Source organism: Furipterus horrens, unplaced genomic scaffold, assembly GCF_987537825.1.
Source record: "Furipterus horrens unplaced genomic scaffold, mFurHor1.1.pri manual_scaffold_1, whole genome shotgun sequence".
In the NCBI taxonomy this organism is placed as follows: domain Eukaryota; kingdom Metazoa; phylum Chordata; class Mammalia; order Chiroptera; family Furipteridae; genus Furipterus; species Furipterus horrens.
In genome coordinates this window covers 130015441-130039544 of record NW_028327171.1, presented here as the reverse complement: position 1 = coordinate 130039544, position 24104 = coordinate 130015441, and the positions used below count along the sequence as shown (strand labels likewise).

Sequence of the window (24104 nt, the reverse complement as noted above, 5' to 3'; positions counted from 1 at the left end):
TGGCAGGTCTTGGTTTTTTTTTTTTTTTTGAGGTTAATTGTGATCCTTCTTATGGTTGTAAGAGGAGGTGAAGTGTGTCTACCTACACCTCCATCATCGCCAGAAGTCTCTCTTGTTTAGTTTTAAAAAATTTAAACAGACCTTTTTTTTTTTAACCAGCTTTATTGAGATGTAATTGACAAATAAAAATTATATATGTCATGGTATACAGTCGTCGTCGGCAGCCGTCCGTCTCGAGAGACGATGGTGTAGCTTCCTAAGAGTCTATCTGCACCGCCGAGAATGGCTGTGCAGTCCAACTCGGGAGTGACACGGTATCTGTCTCCTCCCGTGTTGAATCGACATCTTGTGATGACGCTGGAGTGTCCTCTCCAGTGAAGCTGAAGCTACAGAGCCTGGGCAGGGTGATATGGAGGGTCTGCTGTTGCCCATGCAGCAGACCCCCCCTCTCTTCGCAGCTGAAGGATCCAAGGGAAAGACGGAGTCAACACAGCTTGGCTTCAGGTGCGCCGCGGGAGTTGCCGGTGTTGACTACAACGTCAAACCGCCTTAGGGACTCCGGCTCCGGATTTTCTGTCGGGGTTTACTCCCTTAGCCTTTCCCCTGAAGAGGTATGCCGCAAGGCAGCGGAGGTTTTTTGGAATCAGAGTTTTCCTTCTCTGATGTGCCCTGACTGGAAGATCGAACCAGCGACACTTAGCTTGCAGGCCGACGCTCAATCCACTGAGCCAAACCAGCCAGGGGTAACATTCACATTAAGCTTTAAATAATCAAAGAGAGCAATCTTGTCTCCTCTCCTAAGACTTCTCCTTCTGCAGGTTAATCATCCTCAGCTCCTTCGTCTCTTCTTTATAGGTGGGATGCAGGCTTTGAACCAGCATGACTGAGTTCTATTGTACACCAGCTGCTCTGTGCACCGAAAACCCGAAGGTGACTGGGAGGCTGCCCCACCCATACACTGGCCACCTCAGGGCTTATTTCCAACAGGCAAAAATGATGCAAATATGTTGATAGTCCATGAATTAAATTATAAGTCCAAATAGACTGTGTTGAAACAATATTTACCCTTTGCATACCTTTTTGAGATTTTTTGAAGTACAAGGCCTATTTAGGCATTTATAAGTCAGAGAATCCTTAATAGAAGAGGGGGAAAGCAGTTTTGCCCTCCAGAACTAGGATCTTACCTTTAAGTTTATTGCTTGTGTTTTATGACTATAAACTATTCTCATACTCACTAGATATTTTTATGCACTGTGGTGTCTTGATATATGTATGCATTGTAAAAGATTACTACAGTCAAGCTAATTAATTTACCCATCACCTCACATAACTATCATTTTTGTTTGTGTAGTAAGAACATATAAGATCTACTCTCATAGCAAATTTCAAATATACAATGTGTATTATTATCTATAGTCATTATACTATACATTAGACATCTAGCACTTATTCATATTGCATAACTGAAACTTTTTACCCTTTGACCAACATTTCTCCATTTCTTCCACTTTTAGCCCCTGGCAACCACCATTCTACTCTCTGTTTCTTTAAGTTTGATATAATTTTTTTTTTAATTTTACATATAAGTGAGATCATATGGTATTTTCTGCGTCTAGTTTATTTCACTCAGCGTAATGTCCTCTAGTATCACCGATGTTTCCACAAGTAACAGGATTTCCTTCTTTTTAAAGGCTAAATAACATTCCATTGTATGTATATATAGTACATTTTCTTTATTCACTTACTGAGGGACACTTAGGTTAATTCCATATCTTGGCTATTGTGAATAATGCTTCAATGATCATGGGAGTGCAGATAATCTCTTTGAGTTACAATTTTATTTTATTTTTAAAATAGAACTTCTTAAAGGTTGCTTCTGAAGATAAGATAGTTTACCAGTTACATACCTCAGTCCTTCCTTCTTATTTTGAACATATATATGTATACCAAGTTTTAAGAACTGTATTAGTCATTGAAATTACAATAAAAAATACAACTGTTTTCAGTCTCATCATCTCTCAGGTAGGGTGACCACCAGTTTACCATCCATGTTAGGACATTCTTGGAAATAAAAGGGGGCACAATGAATAATTAAAATGGGACCACAGGCCTAAGCCATGTGTGTCTTGAGAAAACTGACATGTAGAGGAGTGGCGTGGTCCATATACTTTTGGTGTCTTATAAATACACTGTAGAGATAGGCACAGGCTATACCATGCACAGAGATCTGGTACCCAGGCAAGTGAGGACAGAACAGATATCTTAGAAAATGATGCTGAAGCTGAGTCTTTAAGGATGAGGAGGCATTCACCAGGTGAAGAGTAAGGATGGACAAGTGGAGCAAAGAAGAGGGCATGAACTCAGGTATGAAATAGCAGGTTGCAGGTGGGGAGCTAGCAGCAACTAGAGCAAGAGTTGTAAGGCAGAGAGTGTCAAGACATGCAGAGAGGCAAGAAAAGTTAGGGGATTTGGGTTTCATTTTCTAGACGATGGGCTGTCACTGAAGGAAATTAAGCAGAGTAGACAGATGAACATTTTAGGAAGAGTGGCCTAGTGCTTCGTCAGGTGTGGCCATAGCACCGGAAAATAGAGCCAGATAGGTGAGCAAAAAGAGGGATTCTCAAGTCCAACTATACAAAAGTATCTTGGAGAGCTTTAAAAATACCAATGCCTAAGCCCCACCGCAAGCTGAATAAAACCACATTTCTAGAAATGGATCCAGGCACTGGTCATCTTTTCAATTCTCCATGTGGCTCTAATGTGCAGGCAGAACTTAACAATCCCTGAGCTAAAAATAGAAAAGAGAGGACGATTTTGGAGTACACAATGGTAGTTAGGGTGCAGGGGATGAATTTGAAAAAAAAATTGAAAGGTAAATATACCTTTAACAGGAATTGAAGGAGGGTGCAGAAATGGAGGTGAGCTGTTGAGGATGGTTCCCTGCTGGGAGACTGGTTAGTTAATAGTGCCTATACCTAAAGTAACAAATTCCTGAAGAGTAGCTATTTTACACAGGAATAAAGAGAGTTAGGTTTTGGTAATATAGAATGTGACGTGTCTCAAAGACAGCCAAGGAAAGCATGCAGAGTCACAAGAGCAGAGGGCCAATGTGGAACCCCCATAATTAAGTAGCAGGTTAGAGAGGAAGACACCATGAAGGAAACAGAAAATGAATACAGGTGACAAATGGGACTCTCCCAGCCTTCACTGTCCTATATGGTAGCCTCTAGCTACCTGTTGATATTTAAAGTAAAATTCATTTTTTTGGCAGATTTGATTAATGGGAAAGACCCTGCTTATTTCAATTAAAATCTTCGTAGTCCAGTGCCTTCTCTGATTTTATTGTATTTGTTCATTTAGTCATTCCCTCATTCTCTTACTAGTTTATTTACCCACTCTCTTATCCCATTTCTGCCTGAGCAGGAAACTGGCAATGCCACACCCAGAATATGGTAAGCACTGCAGGGGCTGGCTGTGCTCCAGTTGGTAAAGCGAGTCTGTCTCCATTTCAATGATTTGAGCTGTGTGTCTAGTCATCTTTTATTTTGTGGTATCTATGAAAAAAAAAAACAAAAAACTTTGTCTTCTTTTACTGCATTTTAGTGGTGAATGATGTGACTACTAAATACATGGATTAAAAAAAATTTTAATGGCTTTAAGATTTTCCAGGATAAGAAGTGTTTACAGATATTGTGTTGTTTCAGATGTCTTAGAGATTAAATAGGCCTAATCAGCTCCTGAGCATTTTTATTAGTAAATCTGTGTCATTTGAAAATCTTTCTTTGAAACTTTCCCACCCACTCTTCAGCCCCCACCTGAATAAAAAAGTAGTTGGGGTTGAGCTTAGAATCTCCACCTCATTTTGACCCACCCCAGATGGTGTCATAGTCATGGCTCTATCAGTAAAGTGTAGTAGGTCAGGCCGGGGCTATGTCAAGAAAATAGCACTTGCATTAATTTAGAGTAATTTTCATTTGTCTTAAGACTTTTAAGTTGTCTTTTATCTAATATTGGTTATTACTCTCATTATTCGTTCTGCTGATACATACAGGTACATGTACACTGTGCCCTGAATTGATTCTGAAAGTTGCCTCTCAGTTCTGTGTTAATTAAATTGTCATGCTTTGAAGCTACAAGGAAATGTCCTTTATAAAAATACCAACAGAAAAGCCTTTAGCGTCAACCATTCATTCAACAATTGTTCACTGATCACTTGCTATGTGCTGAAGTGATGTTGGATGCTGGATAATAAAATTATAAAAATTATATTTTGGGGGTGTTCATAATCTCATATGGGAAAATAAATGATGCTATTTGTGGGGGCACTGTTCTAGAATATTTTTACATATTTAATTCAGCTCATCTTCACACCAACACTGTGAGGTAGGTGCTGTCATTATTAACCCCATTTTACAGATGAGGAAACTGAGGAACATAGAATTTAAGGACACATCCCACATCATACACTCAATAAAGGCACATCTGGGGTTCAACTGACACTATCTAACACCAGTCTGTGTTCTTAACCACTATGCTTTACTTCCTTTCCCCCATTCAACTGTGACCTCCTTTGGGAGACAAAAAGAAAACTCCCCTTAAAATTAATTTATTTATAGAATGTAGTTTATTGGTTTATCTGTGGTTGATATTAAACTCTTTATATCATAATGATTCTTGAAAAGGAACATTTTTAAGATAAATACACGTTCTTTTCCTATCCAGCAGAACCTAGCCAAAAAGAAATAAGGAAGAGTCAACATTCAGTTCACTATTCATACCTTTGAGAATTTTTGACCTCTTAAATCTAAAATATTTTTATAGGCATTCTTGGAATCTTTCTTTCATTCCAAATGTTTAAGCAATTAATATCTAGAACAATGAGAGAATGCTTTGCTTTAAAGTCAAATATTTACATAATAATACTAACCTTTGCTGGGCTACACAAACTGTATTCTACCTTTGGCCCCATTAGGAGTTTTCCAGGTTGCCTACACATTCATAAATGTCCCCACTACCCATACCAAACGTCTTGAGCTCTAGGAACATAAAGTAGTTAGATAGGCTAGTAGCCTCAAAGCATTTGCAGAGCAATTTTATTAAGACTTGGGTTTCTGGGATCAATTTATTTTATCACTCAGCTATTATCTCGAATCTGCCATTCACTCAAAGTTTTTTGTTGGCCTTAATTCAATTCTCTACCTTCTGGGCTCTCAGTGTTTTGTTGAGCACCTCTCCACCCAGACAACTTTCAATTGTATTACCACCGAAACTTTTGTAGGTACATATAGAATTTCTTTGTGTAGGCTGAGTCCTGACTATGACTTATTTAGGCTGTTACTTATGGCCCTATAACTGGCCTGACTCTGCAAAATAACCCCAGAGTTAAAACCTCTAGAAGTGTTCATCAACACACACATAAATCATCTAGATGACCATCTGGGAACTCCTGGTGTATCATATAAATCCATTTAGTAAAGATATTCCTTGGCCAATAGAAGTACAGGTATGTTTCACTATTCAAAAGTAGAGCATTTATGTGAAACCTCTTCTAGGCCAAAATGGCATGAAGCAAAGAAACAATTGCCATTAGTTTATATGTTTTATTTTGTTCACTATGATTGAAACAATTACATCCATTTTTTAAGTATATTTTATTGATTATATTGTTACAATAGTTCCAATTTTTCCCCTTTGCTCCCCTCCTCCCAGCACCACCCTCCCTGAGCAATCCCCCCCCAAGTCCATGCCCATGGGTCGTACATACAAGCTCTCCAGCTTTTCCCTTTCATATATTCTTGTTCTTTTTTTTTAAATTAAATTAATTAATTAATTTAACAATAAATAATAACAATCCCTCCCTCTCAGACTTAAGACACTTTATAATCTTATAAAGGACAATGGGCGAAGCTCAAGCTCCTCTAGCTGCTTCAAGCTGGACATGGTATTCGTCCTACCTACACTCGGGTCCAGAAATCCCTAATAAGAGTGGGGGTGTGGATGGGAGGGTGGCCTTCCCACATGGGGTAGGATTGTGCAGACTCCAGGTCAGTTGGCTGTCCAAGGACAACGGCTTGCTTGGTTTAACAGGATGGCATCCTTGTTCTATTATGGGGGCAACAGATTTGGCAACAAGGTTAAAAGATATCATTTAATCCATAACCACTAGATGACAAAAGGCAGGGATTAATTGTTCAATGTCCCACATTAGGGAGAAAAGAGTTTCTTTGGAGGAATGTGTGCCAGGCACATCTCACCTGTCCTAAAAACTTTTTGCCTATTACACTTAGTTTGGACTGAGGGAAATATTTTAGGTTTGCCCCTTCTGAGACCTCTGGGCCCTTTCTGTCCAAGCCATTAGGATAGAAAAGAGAAACCAGTTTTAAAGTGAAGCCCACAGACCACCACATACTTCACCAACCCATCCACTTAGTTCAGCCAAACCGTTGAGTCTCAGGAGGCAGCGATGCAGACAGGATTAAGTGAGGCCTATACATACAGACAATCACTCAGGTAATGAGATCATAGGCTAATGCCCTTTGAAAACAGAAAACACATGTTAATTTATGTAACATAATCTACAAACAAGTCTCTAAATCTGTAGGACTGTCTTATTGGAAAGACATCCAGTCGCAAGGCATTTGACATTCTTTTTGCCTGTAAATTAAACATCTTTGATGATACCACAGACATAGTTTCACTTTCAAGTGAAAACATACTTTAAATGAAAAGAAACTTTAAAGACAATTAGCTGTACTACTTTATAGCTTACCACTAAGCATTGTGATTTTTCTTGAATCATGATTTTTTTTTCCCCTAAGATTACCCTCCTTGTCATTAAAGGGACTGCCTTAAGTCCATTTTTAATTTATCTTGTTCATTTGAATAAACACAACAAGAGCAGCAAATGATCACTTATGATATTTCGTTCTGCTTTTCTGGAACTTACACAAGGAGCATTTAGGGTGACCTTCAGTCTGCCCTTCAGGGCACAGAAGCTGAGCCACATACCTGGCATTCAGCCTTGCCTGTACACACCTGTCTTTTCCAAGTCCTTCTGGTTTTCCATTGTGCCTTAAGATCCCTTCTAGCCATCTTTCAGGAAAACAACTTTCATTCCTTCCTTGGAAAGATTGCTGTGGACCGCACAGCCAACCAAGGTACCAGGCCTTTTATCTCGTGGGCTTTTATTACCTTCAAAAGTCAATCCCAATTCCTCAGGGCTTTTTAGTAACAACCAGAGCCCAAGCATGTCTCCTTTAGGCATGACATTCCAGTCAAAGTCTTGGTCAAAAAAACCTCTATTAACAACTGGTTTTATTAGTTTTATGCAAAGAAACTTATGTTATTACTTACTTCTTTAGAATGCCAAACTCTGGAGGGATCAGATAGGGAGAAAAATATACAGTGTGAAGGAAAATCCTTGTCCTTCTAATATTCACTGAACTTGCATTTCCATTCTTTATATTTTCATTTTTTCCCCAACTAACATTTTTTTTCCATTACAGTTGTCTCACTTTTTTCCCTCTTTTGCTTCCCCGCACCCTGTCCCCCCCTTCTTCCACATTCAGTTCCCACCCAGTTGTCCATGTCTGTGGGTCATTTATTCATGTTCTTTGACTAGACCCTTACCCTTCTTACCCCCTTCTTTCCCTCCCGTCTCTCCCCTTGTTAGTGTTAGTTTATTCCTCGTTTACATACCTCTGGTTCAATTTTGCTCACTTGTTTGTGTTGTTCATTAGTTTCCTGTAATAGGTGATAGCATAAGGTATTTTTCTTTCATTGCCTGGCTTACTTCGCTAAGCATAATTCTCTCTAGTTCCATCCATGTTGTTGCAAATGGTAGAAGTTCCTTCTTTGTTCCTGCTACATAGTACTCCATTGTGTAAATGTACCACAGTTTTTTGATCCACTCATCTACAGATGGGCACTTAGGTTGTTTCCAGCACTTGGCTATTGTAAATAGTGCTGCTGTGAACATAGGGATGCATAGGTTCTTTTGAATTGGTGTTTCAGGATTTTTCAGATATAATCCTAGCAATGGAATTGCTGGTTCCAAAGGGAGTTCCATTTTTAGTTTTTTGAGGAAATTCCAAACTGTTCTCCATAGTGGCAGCACCAGTCTGCATTCCCACCAACAGTGCAGTAGGGTTCCCATTTCTCCACATCCTCGCCAGCACAAGTTGTTTGTTGATTTGTTAATGATGGCCATTCTGACTGGTGTGAGGTGGTATCTCATTGTGGTTTTTATTTGCATCTCTCTGATAGTTAGTGATGTTGAGCATCCTTTCATATGTCTGTGGACCTTCCGTATGTCTTCTCTGGAGAAGTGTTTGTTCAGGTAGTTTGCCCATTTTTTAATTGGGTTGTCTGTCTTCTTGGTGTTGAGTCATATAAGTTATTTATATATTTTGGAGGTCAGTCCCTTGTCTGAGATATCATTGGCAAATATATTTTCCCAAATGGTTGGATCCCCTTTCATCTTGATGATGTTTCCTTTTGCTGAGGAGAAACTCTTTAGTTTGATGTAGTTCCATTTGTTTATTCTTTATTTTATTTCCCTTGCCTTAGGAGATATGTCAGTGAAAATGTTGCTACATGGAATATCTGAAACATTCCTGCCTATTTTTTCCTCTAGGACTTTTATGGTGCCACGGCTTACATTTAAGTCTTTGATCCATCTTAAGTTTATTCTGGTGTATGGTGTAAGTTGGTGGTCTGGTTTTATTTTTTTGCATGTCCCTGTCCAGTTCTCCAAACACCATTTGTTAAAGAGGCTCTTTTTATCCATATGATGTTCCTTTCTCCTTTGTTAAATATTATTTGACCATATAGACCTGGGTTTATTTCTGGGCTCTCTATTCTGTTCTATTGATCTATATGTCTGTTCTTATGCCAGTACCAGACTGTTTTGATTACCGTGGCTTGCAGTATAGTTTGATATCAGGTATTGTGATTCCTCCTACTGTGTTCTTCTTCCTCAAAATTGCTATGGCTATTCGGCTCTTTTTTGGTTCCATATAAATTTTTGAACTATTTGTTCTAGGTCTGTGAAAAATGTCATTGGTATTTTAATAGGGATTGCATTGATTCTATAAATTGCTTTGGGTAGTATGGACATTTTAATGATGTTGATTCTTCCCATCCATGAGCATGGTATATGCTTCCATTTATTTGAATTTTCCTTAATTTCTTTCTTCAGTGTTATATAGTTTTCTGTGTACAGGTCTTTTACCTCCTTGGTTAAGTTTATTCCTAGGTACGTTATTTTTCTTGTTGCTATGATAAATGGGATTTTTCTTTTAGTTTCTATCTCTGAAATTTTATTGTTGGTATACAGAAATGCCTTTGATTTCTGAATGTTGACTTTGTACCCTGCTATTTTGCCAAATTCACTTATTAGGTCGAGTAGTTTTTTTGTAGAGTCTATAGGGTTTTCTATATACATTATCATGTCATCTGCAAATAATGGCAGTTTTACTTCCTCTTTTCCAATTTGGATGCCTTTTATTTTTCTTTCTTGTCTGATTGCTGTGGCTAGAACTTCCAATACTATGTTGAATAGGAGTGGAGAGAGTGGACATCCTTGTCTTGTTCCTTACCTCAGGGGGAATACTCTCAGTTTTTGCCCATTGAGTATGATGTTGTCTTCAGGTTTCTCGTATATGGCTTTTATTATGTTGAGGTATGCTTCCTCTATTCCCATTTCGCTGAGAGTTTTTATCATAAATGGGTGTTGTACTTCATTCATCAAATGCTTTTTCTTCATCTATTGATATGATCATATGGTTTTTGTCTTTCATTTTGTTTATGTGGTGTATTGCATTTATTGATTTGCGAATATTAAACTATCCTTGCATTCCTGGGATGAATCCCACTTGATTGTGATGTATGATCTTTCTAATGTGTTGCTGGATCCGGTTTGCCAGTATTTTGTTGAGGATTTTAGCATCTATGTTCATCAGTGATATTGGCCTGTAGTTTTCTTTCTTTGTTGTGTCTTGACCTGGTTTTGGAATTAGGGTAATACTGGCTTCATAGAACGAGTTTGGGAGTCCTCCCTCTTCTTGGATTTTTTGGAATAGTCTTAGGAATATAGCAGTTAGTTCTTTCCTAAATGTTTTGTAGAATTCACTTGTGAAGCCATCCGGTCCAGGGCTTTTGTGTGTCGGGAGTTTTTTGATTACTGCTTCAATTTCACTAGTTGTTGTTAGTCTGTTCAGGCTTTCTGCTTCTTCTTGATTCAGTTTGGGAAGACTATAGGTTTCCAGGAATTTGTCCATTTCCTCTAGGTTGTCAAATTTCTTGCCATACAGTTATTTGTAATAATTTCTTACAATCATTTGTATTTCTGTGGTATTGGTTGTGATTTCTCCTCTTTCATTTCTGATTTTATTTATTTGGGTCCTCTCTGTTTTTTTCTTGATGAGCCTGGTTAAAGGCTTGTCAACTTTGTTTGTATTTTCAAAGAATCAGCTCCTACTTTTGTTGATCTTTTGAATTGTTAGTTTAGTATCTTGATGATTTCCTTCCTTCTAATTGCTCTGGGCTTTGCTTATTGTTCTTCCTCTAGTTCTTGTAGCGGTAGGGTTACATTTTTTTTTTATTAGAGATTCTTCTAGCTTTTTAAGGTAGGCCTGTATTGCTATGAACTTTCCTCTCAGGACTGCTTTTGCTGTATCCCATAGGTTTTGGGTTGTTGTGTGTTCATTATCATTAGTTTCCAGAAACTTTTTGATTTCTTCCTTGATGTCACTGTTAACCTATTCATTATTTAATAGCATGTTATTTATTCTCCATGAGTTTGAATGTTTTTGAGTTTTTTCCTTGAGGTTGATTTCCAATTTTAAGCCATTATAATCTGAGAAGATGCTTGATATAATTTCAATTTTCTTGAATTTGTTGAGGCTTATTTTGTGTCCTACCATGTGGTCTATGTTTGAAAATGTTCCATGTGCACTTAAGAAGAATGTATATTTTGCTTCTTTGGGGTGAAAAGTTCTATATATATTGACTAAGTCTATTTGATCTAGAGTGTTGTTCAATGCCTCAATATCTTTGGTGTTTCTTTGCTTCAAAGATCTGTCCATTGTTGACAGTGGGGTGTTAAAGTCCCCTACTATGAGTGTGTTGCTGTCTATATCTTTCCTGGAGTCTTTCAAAATTTTCCTTACATATTTGCGTGCTCCTAAGTTGGGTGCATATATGTTTACAAGGGTTATATCTTCTTGATGGAGTTTTCTCTTAAGTATTATGAATTGCCCTTCTTTGTCTCTTTTTATGGCCTTTGCTGTGAAATCTATTTTGTCTGATATAAGTATGGCTACCCCAGCTTTTTTTTTTCAATGTCCATTTGCTTGAAATACTTTTTTCCATCCCTTCACTTTCAGTCTGTGTAGATCTTTTGTTCTAAGGTGGGTCTCTTGTAGACAGCATATATGTGGGTCATGCTTTCTAATCCATTCAGCTACCCTATGTCTTTTGATTGGAGCATGAATTACATTTACATTTAATGTTATTATTGATAGGTACTTATTCATAGTCATTTTTACCCTTTGTACTTGTGTTCCTCTCTGTCTCTCTCTGTTTCTTCATCTTCTTAAAGCAGACCCTTTAGCATCTCTTGCAATGCTGGTTTGGTGGAGATGTATTCCTTTAGCCTTCTTTTGTCTTGGAAACTTATTATTTCACCTTTCACTTTGAATGAGAACCTTGCTGGGTAGAGTATTCTAGGTTGTAGGCCTTTGTTTTTCATTGCTTAGAATATTTTTTCCATTCCCTTTTGGTTTGTAGTGTTTCTGCTGAGAAATCTGATGATAGCCTTATTGGAGCTCCCTTGTATGTTGTTAGTTGTTTCTCTCTTGCTGCGTTTAGGATTCTCTCTTTATCTTTCAATGTTGCCATTTTAATTATGATGTGTCTTGAAGTGGGCCTGTTGGGATTCATCTTCATTGGGACCCTCTGTGCTTCCTGGACTTGCGTGACTCTTTCTCTCCTCATGTTAGGGAAGTTTTCTGTCATTAGTTTTTCAAAGAGATTTTCTATGCCTTGCTCTTCTTCTTCTCCTTCTGGAATCCTATGATGCAAATATTATTATGTTTCATGTTGTTCTGCAGCTGTCTTAGAACCTCTTCTCTCTTGTTCAGTCTTTTTTCATTTTGTTGCACTGTCTGGGAGTTTTTGTCTACATTGTCCTCCAGCTCACTGATCCAATTTTCTGCTTCCTCTAGCATGCTTTTAATTCCTTGTATTGTGTTCTTCAATTCAGAGATCGTATTATTCATTTTCTCCTGGCTCTTATTGATAGCTTCTATGTCCTTTTTCATGCTGGTGTAATTCTCAGTAAGTTCCTTGTAGTTTTTCTGGAGTTCCTTGTAGTTTCCCTGGAGTTCTTTGTAGTTTCCGCTGACCTCATTGAGCTTCTCCATAATCCATGTTTTGAATTCCATATCTGATAGTTTGCTCCCCTCTATTTCATTTAGCGCTCTTTCTGGGGATTCTGCCTTTCCTTTTGATGGGGGGTTGTTTCTCTCTCCCCCCATTTTTGTGACTCTTATTGTTTTTTGCTGCGTCTTAGAATGATCTGCACTTCCTGGGTCTGCCCTTGGTGGTGTCAGATCGTGTACCAGTCTGGGCCTAGGCAGCCTGTTGGAGACTTCCAGGGATCTACTGCCTTTGTCTGTCTGCTTTAGTTGTTAATTGGTTCAATCTGTGATTAGCCGTCAGGCTTAAGGACCGAAGGTGTGGCAGCTTAATTCCTGTAGGGAGGGCTTTTGCTTCCCCTCAGGCTGAGGCCACTTGGCCGGGAATGGTCTGCCTGCAGTACTGGGGATGAGTCAGCACTGGGACCTGGTCGGCTGCTCGCCCAGTTCTCCCCTCAAAGCCACCGCGCCAAACTCTCCCCAAGTATCTCCAGTCCTCTCTGCCTTCCCTCTGCTTGAGCCCAGGGTAAGCGTGGGCCAAAATATTTTCATATGTGATCCGCTTAAGAGCTCATTTTCTCCCGCTGTTTCTCTCCCGCTAGCAAGAAACCCTGTGGCTTTTCGCTTTTCACAGCTGGGTACTATTGTACTTTCCACTCTGTTGCTGTAGGCTGGGAAGCTCAGCTGGGGGTTTTAGACGCTGCCCTTCTCAGGGGGAATCCCCGGTTGCTGAGCTTTTTCTCAATCCCTTCAGCTGCCACCCGTGGGAGCCCAGCTAGCCCTTCCACATCTCTGCACTCCCTACTGGTCACGTTGTGATGTAGTGGCCTTTTCTGTCTCTCTGTGGTTATAAAACTTCTCTCCAGCTAGTGTTCGGTTGGTTATTCCAGATGATTTCTCCAAAATTATGTTGTAAATCCAGACTGACCCTGGGAGGAGGTTAGTGTAGCTTCCACTTACTCCTCCGCCATCTTGGATCTCCCCACATCCAGTTTTACGCTAAGCATAGTACCCTTATGAGCTCTTAGGAGTTTCTGATACCTTAGGAAATATCTAGCTAACAGACACACAAAATAAATCTAGATGAAGCCCAGGTGCTCACCGACACAGTTCAAATATGGTGCTTGCTGCTGAGATGTTGAGTGCGGATCCCAGGGAAGGATCTTGGTGTGGCTTCTCTGGCTGCTGGGGTGTGCGCTGCGCTATAGTGGTCCCCACAAAACAAATGCTGTGTGTTATTTTCTCTTTTCATCTTTTTCTATCAAAGCAAAAATCTACTTTGGATTTTTTTTTCAGTTAACAAAGATAGGTATTATGTAGGTCTTTAATAAAAGCAAAGTAGCATAATACGAAGTTTAGAAAAGCACAGGAATACCTGTATCACTTAAACTCTAGCGTTACACTGTTGAGAAGGTGTGTCCTAAGTAAGAGGAACCAAACTGGCAGAGAAGTCATGGTGCCAAAATTTCTCTAAGCATCTGAGGAAGGCTCCAATACCAAGGGTGGCATCTGTGGCTGCTTACTCCATGGTAGATGCATAAAACAGAAAATACAACTAGTTAAATAAACAGAAAAATACTCAATTTGCCAAATTAATGACATTTAAATTACAACAGGATATCAGATAGCATTCCAATTTTTTCTTAAGCTATCCACTCTTTAAAAACTTTTTAATAGCTCATCTGCATGGGCAAGTGGTAAAACATATTCTTCTGTATTTTACTTGTGATATGATATTATGTATTCATGGGGTATTTGGCACTATATTTTAATGTTCTCATTCTTTAACTCATTAATTCTGTTGAGAACTCAAAATATGGTATAATCATGTGAATAAAAGTATCCATCACAACGTTTACAATTCTATAATATAGGAAGGCACTTGAATGCCTAGCAATGTAGAAATGGTTACAGAAATTATAATATCTCCATTTTATAGATGCATAATGTGGAGAGGGTTCCATTGTATGATCTATTTTGCATAAATATTCATTGTCTTCTATGTGCCTGGTGCTGTTTCAGATCCCGAGACTACGTTGATGAGCAAAATAATTACTATTTGCTACTGAGGTCATGAAGCTTATAGTCCGGCAGGGAAGTTAGATAGTAGTGAAATTAACATGCCACCTTCCTAGCCAGGTGTTTAGGGTGCCAGTTTAAACATTTGCCTTAAACCTTCTACTTGACAGACTTGTATATGGAGCTGATTCAGCATACAGGATAGATAATTTTGATATTGTGTCTACCTGTGGCTTAATAGCAATAATAAGTTATGGGAACATTCAAGCAGCATGTAGGATGGGGGATGTGGAACTCTCAAAGCACTCAAGCATTCAGTGTTATTAGGAGATTTGAAATCCCATGTCTGAAAGCTGAGCTAAGTCTTCTGTTGACCTAATTAAATGCTTAGGGTAACAGCATTTCTGCTGGTCTTGTGTATGCTTTTCTTCTTTTTTTTTTTTTAATTTTGTATACTAGAAACAATATGAATAATGAATGAGTAATTTTTATTGTATCCTGTGAAACTATAGTGATGCTAAGCTGTTGCATGATACAGATAATGTGGTAGTATTAGTCCTGCAATTTGAGTGTAAACCATGATGTTCCCTCTTCAAAATTTAATGAGCTCTTGCTGTGACAAAGGGCAGCGTTAGGCATTTAAAGAAAATTCACTTTTCAATCTAATTTGCAGATATTGAAGCAAAGCTTAAGGAATGATGTAATGATAGATATGATTTGGGAATTTGTTTGGCAAATGTCTGTATTTCAGAGGGTAAAAATTTTTCATTCTTCTAAACAGGAGCTTCTCTCATATGGCTGATCTTACAGTTATGCATTACAACTCTTGGGTTCTTGGGTTGTGTTTTTTAAATTTTTGTTTTCACAGAAATGCATTTGATTCTTCTCATTCACATTGCTTGTTTCTTGTTCTAGTGATAAAGGAGATTGGTATATTTTTCCCCTCACTTTCTTCATTAGCATCGCCTTTACCCTTCTCCTCCCTGTTGATGTCACTGTCACGAAGAAGCACTTGCTTCCGAGGTTTAGGTGTCATTGCTACTTATACAAAATAAAATAATTCTCTCAAAATACACAAATTACAAACCTTGGTCTGCTATCAAAAAGCTTACTCACTAACTAGATCACCTGGTTCTCCATGTCTGAGAGCTCAACTGATCTTTTCAACAACTTCAGGATGTTTTCTCCCAGTAGGTGTCAGTGAGTCAGAAAGGCCACATCAAGAAGTGCCCTTGAGGGCTTCCAAACTGTGTACCTTGGAAATGGGGATGGTTCTCTACCTCCTTTTCTGGCTCTGAAAGGCCAGGGATGTGAGTGGGTGGGTGGACATGTCAACTCCACATACAGTGATTAATTTTATGCTAGAAGTAGATAACACATCTGAAAACAAGTGGAAATCACCAGTTTAAACATAGGAAACATGAGAGTGGAACTGACTAACTTGTCAAAAAAACAGTTTCTGTTGATATTTACCTTCTGGAGAATTATTTCAATATTGTAAGGTTCTCCCAAATGCAGTACTAGTTTTGTATGTGTCTTGCTGGCAGCGCTTGAGCATCAAGGCAGAACAGTTTCCTCTCTCCCTCAAAATAAAACAAAAAGAGAAGAATTTTGAGATTTTTATCTTAATCTTCTTTTCTGTTACTGTATGGTATAAATAAGCAGTATTGTTTTTTATACTTTTCTAATTTTTAGTTGCTTTAATATAGCCTGATTTTTTTAAAAGATTTTATTGTATTTCCTGAATGTTCTAAATATGCATGATTCCATGTTTAATTATTTGTATATATTTCTTTCTAATATATGTGTCATGTATTTTATTTTCATATCTTATTATATCTGCTAATTACTGTAAAAAACATTGAAATGCAAAGCATAATTATTTCTTCAATATGTACAGTATGTGTTTTATATGGTTTCTGGTAAATACTTTTCATGTTTAGAAAGCTTCCTTTGATACTTATTTTACTTAAAGTCAAGAGTTCCTACAAAAATACAGTAAATTATTTTTAACACCTAATATAACTACTTATTTTTCTTTAATTTGTTAATTAAATTAAACTAACGTTGATTCAGCCTTATATAAATAAAATAGATATACTTGGTTATAGTTAATTTTACTCTGATGCTGAATAAAATTTGCTAATATTCTATTTAAAATGAATTTAATTTCATAAATGAATTAGGGTTTCTTTTTCTATGCTAGGCTTAGCAGACTTTAGTATTAGGATATGCTGGCTTAGTAAAGTTAATTGTAAAACTTTTCATTTTTTTTCTCTTCTCTGGGACAGTTTAAATGATAGCCAAAAGATTTATTCACTCTTAAGAGAAACCAGAGTATGGGGCAATTTAAATTATGTAAGAAGTATCTATTACTTAAAATTTAGAAAAAAATCAGCTGTAATATATTTACTTATTTTAAAACAATAGATCTGCAGCAGTGATATTTATTTTGTTTTCTTCACTCTTATACTTCTTGTATTACTTTTAGTCATTTTTATTTTGCTTGAAAAGTATTCTGTTCCTGATGCAATATCAGTGAGTTGTTCATCATTTTCATTTTTCAAATTATTTTTCTACTCATCCATGTTTCATTTCTTAGTTTTTGTGTGTGTGCTTTTTTTTCCCCCTTTTAATCAGGATGCTAGAGGCTGCTTATTTTATGTATTCTTAAATGACCAACTTTGTGTTAATTCATCCTGTTTGTTTGCTTGCCTTTTTGTTTTGCTTTGTCCCTCCATCTGGAACATCTTCCCTGAGATTGTCTTAGGGCTCTCTGTTCCTCATTATGAAAATCTCAGCTGAAATGCCTCAGGGAGAACTTGGCTGATCACCTTTCCTGACCACCCTCCCATCCCTGGCCATCCCATTGCATTACTGTATTTTATATTCTTTATAACTTGTATCACTGTCTGAAATCATCCACATATACATATTTTTTAAATTTCAAGTGGACTTTATTTGCTAGAACAATTTCAGCTATACAGGGCAAATGAGAATATAGTACAGAGTTCCCATATATTCTACATGCAGTTTCCTCTATGATAATATCTTGCATTAGTGTGATACATTGGTCATAATTGATACAGTAGTATTCACTAAAGATCACACTTTGTTTAAATTTTTTAGTTTTACCTAATTAATGTTCTTTTTCTCTTCCAAGAGTGCATCCACAATGACATATTTACATTTAGCTCTAATATCTCTTTAGGTTCCTCTTGGCTACCACAGTTTCTTAGTCTTTTCTTATTTCTGATGACAGTTTTGAGTATTTGTCAGGTGATTTGTAAGATGCCCCTGTACTGACACTTGTTTGATTTTTTTCTTTATGATTATACTGGGGTTATGGGTGTTTGGGAGGAAGACCACAGAGGTAAAAAGTGCCATTTTCATCACATGATCACATGTCCCTGTTTATGCTGATCTTGATCACTTGGCTGTGGTACTGTTTGTTAGGTTTCACTACAGCGAAGTTACTATTTTCCCCTCTCTTTCCATATTGTCCTCGTATTTAAAGAGTAGGGAGTTTTGCTCCTCATCCTCCGTAAGGGTTAAATATCGACATAAATTACTTATCCATTAATTTTTTTGGTCATCTGTTATTAGTTATCATTCACTGCTATATTCACTGAGTATAGAAGAGTAGCAAAAAATAAACAACAACAAACAACTCCTGGTTACTTTCAATAAATGTTTATTGACTCAATTAATGTGTAAATTCATTACTAACCAATTTCTTTTAGTTTTTTTATATCCTTGTTTTTTAAGTTTATTTTTCTTAAGTTCTTTAATTTCTTAGTTGAATATTTAATTCATTTAGTTAAGCTACATCCTAGTTTTGATATGAAGTATTCTCAGTTGTACTTATTCTAAATAACTGGTACATTGTAATTTTATTACATTTCTGATTTTTGGTTCAGTTAGAAGACTATCTTTTAATATAAAGGCACTTAGATTTTTGTGGGTTTTTTTTTTTGGCTTTGCCTTCTTTTTCCTTTTTTCCCTTCTGCTACAGGACATTAGTTTACACTACCCTCTAGTCCTGAAACACTCTCGTCTATGAAACCCCCTTTCCCCTTATTATATGATACAGTCTATATGTTGACAGTTTTCTAGATTATTTTTACAAGGAGGAATCAAATACATAACATTTTGTAACTTGCCTCGCCCCAGACTAACGTGTCCAAATACCAACTTCATCTCCCCTTAGGTCTTTATATTCGACTCCTCAAACCTCTCATCCCTAAGAAACTTGCTGTCCTTCCCACTGATATTTCAGCTGTAAACCTAAAATTTAGGCGTCATCCCAGGTGTGATCCCCTACTTAGGGACATTCTAGGAACAGAGGTTGGTAACCGAGGGTGCGCACAGGGGGAATCCCTGCACTCTGACACTGCCCTTTGAAATGAATCCTGGCATCCTACAGGCTTCCTTGTAGGAAAACCTTTGAATCATTGGCCTTATTAACTATGAAGTAAAAAATTCACAAGGCCAAGAAAGCAGAAATTACAATGCCTTTCATTTTTCTTGGTCAAAATGCTTTGAATTGCAGGAATTTTTTTATTTGTATGACTCTATCACGTGTTTTTGTAGAGGTTTATTAATTTTTTAGCCCAGGCTTCAACAAATTCTAAAACAGGCCTTATAAAACTGTCACGTGCTTACACCAACAGGGATTTTATAGAAATGCAGATTCTGATTAAAGAGGTTTGTGGCGGGTTAGGTTTGTATATTTCTAACATACTCCAGTGCTGTCAATATGCCTAGTCCTTTGGTCCACACTTTGAGTAGAAAGGTTATAAAGTCCTAGATTATTTTTAAATTTTATACTTGTATTTAGTTTTTGAGCCCCTTAATAAAAACAATATCTATAATTGACGGACACATTTTATTTTTTACAACAAAGTTTTCATCCGCCTTGAAATTTTTAGTATTTCATAGGCCTGGCTACAAATGATATTTGTTTAAAAAAATCAACTGTGTTCTCAAGACTTAGAATCTGTTGGCCTAGACAAGAGCAAAATAATTTATCATATAATATGAGGTCATTTCCCAAAACATTGTTCTAACATGATCTGAGTAATGGCAAGTTGCCTGACCAACCCGTGGTCTGCCCGGGGTTATCCTGGGTTTAGCACTGAAAATCATTGTTCTTAGGACACCCCCAGCCCTGGGCCAACTGGGACAGTTAGCAGCATTGAAAAGACTCTTCTTTGACCTTGGATACAGCCTTTGCTCCCAAAGTGACTGTCTTAAAAGGCACAGTCCTTCTTGACACACATGAGTGTACCTCGAAGAACCGGTCACTTTTCCTTAATTAGTGTTCATAACAGGGAGAAATGCCTTGCCCAGGGTCATACTATGAACTGAGGCTTCAGTTTCTTTATCTACATTCTTCCTTTGCGACGAGTAGCACACAGTGCCACTTGCTTTCTAAAATAAAATATTTATTAACTTGGCTTTTGGGCAATTAGTTTTACCTTGGAGCTTCTCTTTAAGAGGACTGGTTTAAAAAATGACAACTTCTATTTTGAAAGGCTGGATATATAATTGATAAAAAAAGGATATAATTTAAATATTCTGTCTTTTGAAAACTGAATTTCTTTATAAGAAGTTTATATCTAGAGATATTAGTCGCGTTTGCTTGTTAGTTTCCGTGGAATGTTATCTGTCTTACCAATCATAATATTAATGATATTCCTTGAAAAAATTGACCTCATATTTGCTAAAAGTTACTAACAATGCTTTTAAAAACAAATGAAGGTCATATAGCATTTCCTTCTAGCAGGATTGCAAGATAAATGACACAAATCCATTCTAATTGAATCCAGAAATCCCTGAGCATTTAGCAGTTAGTACTAACAATTGTTCCATTAATAATGTATAATATTCTTAATGCCAAACGTGTTATGTGTTATTAAGCAAATGTTTCTGAAAAAGTCTGGATTTAAAAAAAGAACAAGCTCGAGTGTGGTAAAACTTGAGTTTAGTTTTGTGATGACTCAACATGCAATGTGGATTTATTAAAGACTGAAATCAAACTGATCTTCCAGGATATGCAAGAGGGATCTAGAGCTGTGTTCTGTTTATAATCCCTGTCTCACTAAAAGAATATTTTCAGCCACAATCAAGTAGTAGGTATTAGACATGGGTCATCAGTTTCAATTGGAATGGTGGCCGTGTCAGTTAGTATTAGTCAAACCCGTAAGTATCTTACAGTAAAATATTGCAAGACTGTAAATGTTCTCCTTGGAAACACGGGGGAAATGTCCATGTGGAATTGGAAAATTGCCTGAGAAGCTGACTAATAGCGTTGCTTCCATGCAGAGATGCTCTGGAGCTTGGAACATATTCCAAATTAGATGTAGGAGATCCTCAGGCTGTGCTTTGCAATTCAAGTAATCCCTGCACTTTCCAGGGAAGCCTCTTAGGCTCCCTTATGGTGGGGTTCTTTGACTGTTCACACGTAAATGGGGGACTTTGTTCTCTGGAGCACGAATGTTTTGCTAGAAAAGGGATTGTATGGGCATATTTGAGAACCGTGCTTTGAAAAAATCCTTAAGTGAGTAGCTATTGAGGCTTCTGATCACAGATGGAGTTAAAGACTACAGTTTAGTATTTTCCGAGGGCTCTGCAAGTCTGTTCATATTACTTAAAAGAGCTGTTAGCTGTTCATTAAGTGTCAGGAAATTTTGTGATGGTAAAGTCATGGGATGGTTAGAAGGGAATTTAGCAAGCCATTTTACCCCAGATTAATTCTTTTGATCAGGGGTGAATGTTGCTCTGTTACCTGAATTCTTCTTTCTCTGGTCTTGAAAATGGGTCCCAAGTAACTGTCTTTACTCACTAGGTTTATCTGCTATTTCAGAGATCTGAGAATTCACCCATGTTTGTAATACCAGGAATTACAGGCTCCAGTCAGTGTTCCCTCTTGAAACAACTTGTTCAAATATTCTGTCTTAGAAACAGCTAATGTTACACTTCATGAAGGAAAAAAAAAAAAGCGAGAGCCCTGGCCGAGTAGTTCAGTTGGTAGGAGCGTCGACCTATGCAGCAAAAGGTTGCAGATTCAATCCCTGGTGGGGGCACGAACGCGAGGCAACTGATCAATTCTCTCTCTCTCTCTCTTTCTCTCTCTTTTTCTCCCCCCTTCCTCTCTCTCTAAAATCAATAAAAAACATATCCTTGGGTGAGGATTTAAAAAGCAGAGAGAGAAATGGCTGCCCTCTTTGGTTTAATATTCTGTACTTTTTCTGTGACCCTTATATAAGCAATCCTGTCAGTCTGTAGAATGTAGAGCTCCCTGGGTTGAATCTAAACCTACTGAGGACAGAGTCCATGTATTCATTCTTCTTGTGTCTTCCCAGGTCTAGTCTGGCCCATTAGATAGAGACGACTATCATCATCTTTGAGAATTCTCTGGTCCCATTCACTCTGTCTTTCAGCTCCCAGCCTTGTATGGAAGGCTTCCTTGCACGCTGGCTATGCTCTAGCATCTTAGCTTAAAACACAGTGTCTGCCTCCTCAACTAGACACAAGGGATCAGATTTTTCATTTCCGTATCCCTGGTGCCAAATGCAGTACACACTCAATGCACACTGAAAGAAATGAATGAATGGAAGGCCCTTGATAAAGGTTAGTTGAGTTGAATTGAATAGAGCAGGCACACTCCCTAGCTATTGATGGGGTGGGATTTAGTGCAGGTGATGTAATGTAACTTGACAGGGTAGTTAAATATTGACAGGCAGGAGGAAGCATACAGGCACTGTTCAGAAAAAGGAAAGGGAGGTATGACTGTGATTGTCGGATCAGAGAACTGAGGCTGTAAGGGACCAACCTGAGTGGCTGCAGTGGTCCTGATGACCCAGCAAGGTCATGCACTGTTCTACTTGGCTTCTGCTTCAGTAGAGGTAAGGACTGGATTCTGGCTGGGAAGATAATGGATTGTGGTATGAGTAAATGGATACTCTGAGACTGTGGCTTGGAGATGCCTGGCATCCCAGATACTCTCTGCTGGCTGCCCATTAATATATATAGCTCAGGCTGATCCTCATTTAAGACAAGGAGCATGAGTTCTATTTGAATCTGTCTCCTCTCTCCCCACCTTCCCACACTCCTAAATGATTTGTGCTTTAATATAACCTCTTAAAGTGATTGGGGTTGGATTCTGGTGCATGCATTTTGAATGCTTACTTGAGAAATTTATCCATACTATTCATTTGTAAGTACTCTGATGCTAACGATTAGAGACATGCATAGCAATAGAATTAGGATGTCATGAACTTGTTCAGTGCTACTTGGATGTCGCTTTATATGTGCAGGGGTGAGATGGGGAGGGAGAGGTACATTAGGCAATGCTTTTGGCTTTAATATTGAATGAGAGAGCAAGCTGAGGTGAGTTCAAGGAGAATATTGGGTAAGTGAGAAAATGCCAACAGACAGCAGACAGAGAAGTGATTTAGGCAGGTCTAGTTCTGCATTTACAAAGGACACATGTCACCTTGAGAAACAAAAGGCCCTGTTTGACTTTAGAAAGACTGTTTAATCATCTGGCATGTCTCAGGCTAGCTTTTAAGAAAAGAAAGCTAGTGTCTTGCTCAAAATTAAATAGTCACATGCAACCATAAGAAATACAAGGCAAGTAGTTTCAACTTCCTTTACTTGGATTTTAGATGAGAAAATGATGGATATCTGACATGGGTTCAAATCTCAGCATAGCAGTAACTAGTTAAGGAAGCCTGTGAGCCTCTATTTCTTAATCTGTGAAATGGGCATAATGGTACCTACGGGCAGGTTGCTGTAAGGCTTGAATAAAATTAAACATATACAAGGTCTGTCCAGAAAAAGTCCAGCCATTATTAATATAAAGAGAACCATTTGCACGACATTGATTAACTTGGCAGCCAAGGAGTGTGAAATAGAATGTGGATGCGTGAACAATGACAACTTCACTGTACTAGTCAGTGGGGGTGGTAGATGCCATTGAGTGAGCATGTGTACTGTGTGGCCATCATATTCAAAATGACTGAGCAAGTAGAGCAATGAATCTGCTTCACATTTTGTTAAGCTTCAGCATTCCTCCATGGAAACTATTTGGATGATTCATAAGCCCGCAGGCAGCTATGGGCAACTGGTGATTGGCAGCTTCATCACAACGATGCACCCACTCATGCATCACGTCTCATGCAGAGTTTTTTTGTGAAACAGCAAATCACCCAGGTGACTCAGCCCTTCTACAGCCTAGATTTGGCACCTTGAGACTTCTGGCTTTTCCCAAAACTAAAATCACCTTTGAAAGGGAAGGGATTTCAGACCATCAGTGAGCTTCAGGGAAATGTGATGGGGCAGTTTATTGCAGTTGGGAGAACTGTGTCTACTTTGAAGGGGACTGAGATGTCATTGTCCTACCTATGTACAATGTTTCTTGTATCTTGTATGTTCTTCGATAAATGTCTCTGTTTTTCGTATTACATGGCTGGATACCTTCTGGACAGACTATATATATATATCGTCGTCGGCAGCCGTCCGTCTCGAGAGACGATGGTGTAGCTTCTTCAGAGTCTATCTGCACCGCCAAGAATGGCTGTGCAGTCCGACTCGGGAGTGACATGGTATCTGTCTCCTCCCGTGTTGAATCGACATCTTGCGATGACGCTGAAGCTACAG

At 38.1% G+C, this 24104-nt stretch overlaps 1 protein-coding gene across 2 annotated transcripts in view; it reads left to right on the top strand.

The window, feature by feature from the left end:
• The window catches only part of NCKAP5 (NCK associated protein 5), a 1035979-nt gene that overhangs the window by 235864 nt on the left and 776011 nt on the right, over window positions 1-24104 (top strand). Inside the window, exon 1 of one of the 2 annotated variants that reach the window (XM_090279420.1) lies at window positions 22218-22348. The exons of the other annotated variant lie outside the window; for it this stretch is intronic. Coding sequence (XP_090135546.1) covers window positions 22298-22348 — 51 coding nt within the window. The 5' untranslated portion in view covers window positions 22218-22297. Of the gene's footprint in view, window positions 1-22217; window positions 22349-24104 lie in introns of those variants that run through there. 2 annotated transcript variants of the gene reach the window in all.